The sequence below is a fragment of the Notolepis coatsorum genome (assembly GCF_963971535.1).
Source record: "Notolepis coatsorum genome assembly, contig: SCAFFOLD_246, whole genome shotgun sequence".
Classification (NCBI taxonomy): Eukaryota; Metazoa; Chordata; class Actinopteri; order Aulopiformes; family Paralepididae; genus Notolepis; species Notolepis coatsorum.
In genome coordinates this window covers 224,165-229,164 of record NW_028170726.1, presented here as the reverse complement: position 1 = coordinate 229,164, position 5,000 = coordinate 224,165, and the positions used below count along the sequence as shown (strand labels likewise).

The 5,000-nt window shown below is 55.7% G+C and overlaps 1 protein-coding gene across 1 annotated transcript in view; it reads right to left on the bottom strand.

Annotated features, from left to right (window-relative positions):
- LOC311248456 (NMDA receptor synaptonuclear signaling and neuronal migration factor-like) overlaps positions 1–5,000 on the bottom strand; it is a gene marked incomplete at its 5' end in the record, with an annotated part of 64,048 nt that overhangs the window by 54,972 nt on the left and 4,076 nt on the right. Inside the window, 1 exon segment of the mRNA XM_084339332.1 lies at positions 3,280–3,369. Coding sequence (XP_084195458.1) covers positions 3,280–3,369 — 90 coding nt within the window.

The window sequence follows — 5,000 nt, the reverse complement described above, 5'->3', positions numbered from 1 at the left end:
AGAGACCAGGGGGAGAGAGACCAGGGAGGGAGGGGGAGACCAGGGAGAGAGAGACCAGGGGGAGAGAGACCAGGGAGAGAGAGACCAGGGGGAGAGAGACCAGGGAGAGAGAGACCAGGGAGAGAGAGACCAGGGAGAGAGAGACCAGGGAGAGAGACCAGGGAGAGAGAGACCAGGGAGAGTGAGACCAGGGGGAGAGAGACCAGGGAGAGAGAGACCAGGGGGAGAGAGACCAGGGGGAGAGAGACCAGGGGGAGAGAGACCAGGGGGAGAGAGACCAGGGGGAGAGAGACCAGGGAGAGAGAGACCAGGGAGAGAGAGACCACCAGGGAGAGAGAGACCAGGGAGAGAGAGACCAGGGAGAGAGACCAGGGAGAGAGAGACCAGGGAGAGTGAGACCAGGGAGAGAGAGACCAGGGGGAGAGAGACCAGGGGGAGAGAGACCAGGGAGAGAGAGACCAGGGGGAGAGAGACCAGGGGGAGAGAGACCAGGGAGAGAGAGACCAGGGAGAGAGAGACCAGGGAGAGAGAGACCAGGGAGAAACCAACGGATTTGATTTCCGGGGTTGGCCTGATTGGCCGCGACGGCCACGTGACACGCTTATGCCGTCTAGCACAGTCTCTAACAGTAACAGTAGTCTGACCAGTTAAAAAAAATATTAGAAACACGGGTCTCTTGTCCATTGATATATAATGGATATATTTTGTCTGGCACAGTGGTGTAATGGTTAGTGCTCATTCCTGTCAAGCGGACGACCCGAGTTCGAAACCCTGCCTTTCTAATATAAATCTTTTTGGAATATAATATTAATGACTGTATACGCAAAAGTAGCCTAGTTTTAAGTAAAAATATTATAAATCTACATGCATTGAGGATGTCATTCTTTATATAGCTCTCAAAGTGCGCCAGATTGAAGCATTTACATCACAAAAAAAAAAATTATTAGAAAAGGGGGGATTAGAACACGGGTCGTCCGCGTGAGAGGTATGATGACTAACCATTACACCACGGTGGCAGATAAATAAAATATCCATTATATATCCATTAATGGACAAGAGAGCCGTACGTCGGCTGTCTAATGAAGTTAGATTTATACAGTACACTTTGACTGCTGAATTGACACGTTTAACTTATTCATTCTTTAATTCAGCAACATTAATGCTTCTTACTGTTACTGTTAGAGACTGTGCTAGACGGCATAAGCGCGGCGCGATGTGAAAGGCGAAGTGAACTCCAGCGTGGGAGAAGTGGGAGAAGTGATTAAACAGCTCTGCACTCAGAAGATGTGGCGCGACAATGCTGCTGCGGCGCTGAAGTGGGGAAGCGGCAGTGAAACACAGCAGCCTCTGCCGCTGCCGCGGGGCGGGGCTGCGGCGTGTCACGTGGGCGTCGCGGCCAATCAGGCCAACCCCGGAAATCAAATCCGTTGCGGGAGGGAGGGGGAGACCAGGGAGAGAGAGACCAGGGAGAGACCAGGGAGGGAGGGGGAGACCAGGGAGAGAGAGACCAGGGAGAGACCAGGGAGGGAGGGGGAGACCAGGGAGAGAGAGACCAGGGAGAGACCAGGGAGGGAGGGGGAGACCAGGGAGAGAGAGACCAGGGAGAGACCAGGGAGGGAGGGGGAGACCAGGGAGAGAGAGACCAGGGAGAGACCAGGGAGGGAGGGGGAGACCAGGGAGAGAGAGACCAGGGAGAGACCAGGGAGGGAGGGGGAGACCAGGGAGAGAGAGACCAGGGAGAGACCAGGGAGGGAGGGGGAGACCAGGGAGAGAGAGACCAGGGAGGGAGGGGGAGACCAGGGAGAGAGAGACCAGGGAGAGACCAGGGAGGGAGGGGGAGACCAGGGAGAGAGAGACCAGGGAGGGAGGGGGGACGAGGGAGAGAGAGACCAGGGAGGGAGGGGGGACGAGGGAGAGAGAGACCAGGGAGAGACCAGGGAGGGAGGGGGAGACCAGGGAGAGAGAGACCAGGGAGGGAGGGGGGACGAGGGAGAGAGAGACCAGGGAGAGACCAGGGAGGGAGGGGGAGACCAGGGAGAGAGAGAACAGGGAGAGACCAGGGAGGGAGGGGGAGACCAGGGAGAGAGAGACCAGGGAGAGACCAGGGAGGGAGGGGGAGACCAGGGAGAGAGAGACCAGGGAGAGACCAGGGAGGGAGGGGGAGACCAGGGAGAGAGAGACCAGGGAGAGAGAGACCAGGGAGAGACCAGGGAGGGAGGGGGAGACCAGGGAGAGAGAGACCAGGGAGAGAGAGACCAGGGAGAGACCAGAGAGGGAGGGGGAGACCAGGGAGAGAGAGACCAGGGAGAGAGAGACCAGGGAGAGACCAGGGAGGGAGGGGGGACGAGGGAGAGAGAGACCAGGGAGAGACCAGGGAGGGAGGGGGAGACCAGGGAGAGAGAGACCAGGGAGAGACCAGGGAGGGAGGGGGAGACCAGGGAGAGAGAGACCAGGGAGGGAGGGGGGACGAGGGAGAGAGAGACCAGGGAGAGACCAGGGAGGGAGGGGGAGACCAGGGAGAGAGAGACCAGGGAGGGAGGGGGAGACCAGGGAGAGAGAGACCAGGGAGAGACCAGGGAGGGAGGGGGAGACCAGGGAGAGAGAGACCAGGGAGAGACCAGGGAGGGAGGGGGAGACCAGGGAGAGAGAGACCAGGGAGAGACCAGGGAGGGAGGGGGAGACCAGGGAGAGAGAGACCAGGGAGAGACCAGGGAGAGACCAGGGAGGGAGGGGGAGACCAGGAGTCAAACACACAGCATGACACCAAAACAAAGACACCGGCAGGGATGGAGAGACCAGGATGGAGAGACCAGGATGGAGAGACCAGGGTGGAGAGACCAGGGAGAGACCAGGGAGAGACCAGGGAGAGACCAGGGAGAGACCAGGGAGAGACCAGGAGTCAGACACCGCGTGACACTAAAACAAAGACACCCCAGCCGGACAAGACACACGCAGCAACAGACTCAAAGACACACCGGTTCACGGGAGAGACAGGGGCAGCGATGAGGACGAGAGACGTCAGTACGGTGCCGGTGTGTGTGATGCCATGCGGTGCTGTTCTGTTTAATACAGTATAGCACCAGTGTATAGGATACAGTACAGTAGAGAACAATACAGCGACAGACTGAACCTATACACTGAGGCGGAGTTTACAGAGCGAGGACACACTGGGACTCAAACAGGGACTGTGTGTGTGTGCATGTGTGTGTGCGTGTGTGTGCATGTGTGTGTGCGTGTGTGTGTGCGTGTGTGTGTGCGTGTCTATATGTATGGACTCACTGTCTCTGGAGTCATGGAGAGAGTCAGGTTTGATAGGCGTTGGGTCACTCCACGAGCGGCTGAAACTCTTGGCTCTGCGGTCGGCGAAGGCTGATGGATTCAGGGGGAGAGGCGGTCACACACACACACACACACACACACACACACACACACACACACACACACACACACACACACACACACACACACACACACACACACACACACACACACACACACACACACACACACACACACACACACACACACACACACACACACACACACACACACACACACACACACACACACACACACACACACACACACACACACACACGCACACTCTAATCCAATCACTCACTACTAGCGTGTCTGCTAACAGAAAGGTCTATAAACTAGGATGTCAGTATATCAGCGCAGAGTAGGACACTGTTGCCGTGGCGATGGACCCCTTAGCTGATCACTACTCTGTAGACGTCCAACACACAGTGTGCAGTGGCTCTGATAGGGCCCACACACACACACACACACACACACACACACACACACACACACACACACACACACACACACACACACACACACACACACACACACACACACACACACACACACACACACACACACACACACACACACACACACACACACACACTGTGCAGGAGCTCTGATCAAGGCCGGACACGTCTTCTTTAAGGCCCGACAACACACGTTAATGTCCCCATGGGGCCGGACACGTCTTCTTTAAGGCCCGACGACACACGTTAATGTCCCCATGGGCCGGACACGTCTTCTTTAAGGCCCGACAACACACGTTAATGTCCCCATGGGCCAGACACGTCTTCTTTAAGGCCCGACAACACACGTTAATGTCCCCATGGGCCGGACACGTCTTCTTTAAGGCCCGACAACACACGTTAATGTCCCCATGGGCCGGACACGTCCTCTTTAAGGCCCGACAACACACGTTAATGTCCCCATGGGCCGGACACGTCTTCTTTAAGGCCCGACGACACACGTTAATGTCCCCATGGGCCGGACACATCTTCTTTAAGGCCCGACGACACACGTTAATGTCCCCATGGGCCGGACACGTCTTCTTTAAGGCCCGACAACACACGTTAATGTCCCCATGGGCCGGACACGTCTTCTTTAAGGCCCGACAACACACGTTAATGTCCCCATGGGCCGGACACGTCTTCTTTAAGGCCCGACAACACACGTTAATGTCCCCATGGGGCCGGACACGTCTTCTTTAAAGCCCGACAACACACGTTAATGTCCCCATGGGCCGGACACGTCTTCTTTAAGGCCCGTCAACACACGTTAATGTCCCCATGGGCCGGACACGTCTTCTTTAAGGCCCGACAACACACGTTAATGTCCCCATGGGCCGGACACGTCTTCTTTAAACAAGTCAAGAAGAAACATCACAATAAATCAAGAACAAAACAAAAACAAAATAAAGTCAAAAAAATGTTATGTTAAATAAATGAAATAAATGAAACACTCCCAGACATACCCCACGCGAAGGTAAGGAAAAAAAAATCTCCCTTCTTAGACGTCGGTGATAGTAGTGTTGCAGTAAAACAGGCGGACAGTTGGTACAGTAAGTAAGTAAGTTGGCCAAGAGAGAGACGGCCAACACACACAGTGTGCAGTGGCTCTGATAGGGTCGAGTCAGAGAGAGGGCAGAGGGCACACCCACACTGAGGAAGTTGAGCACAAATGTTGCGATG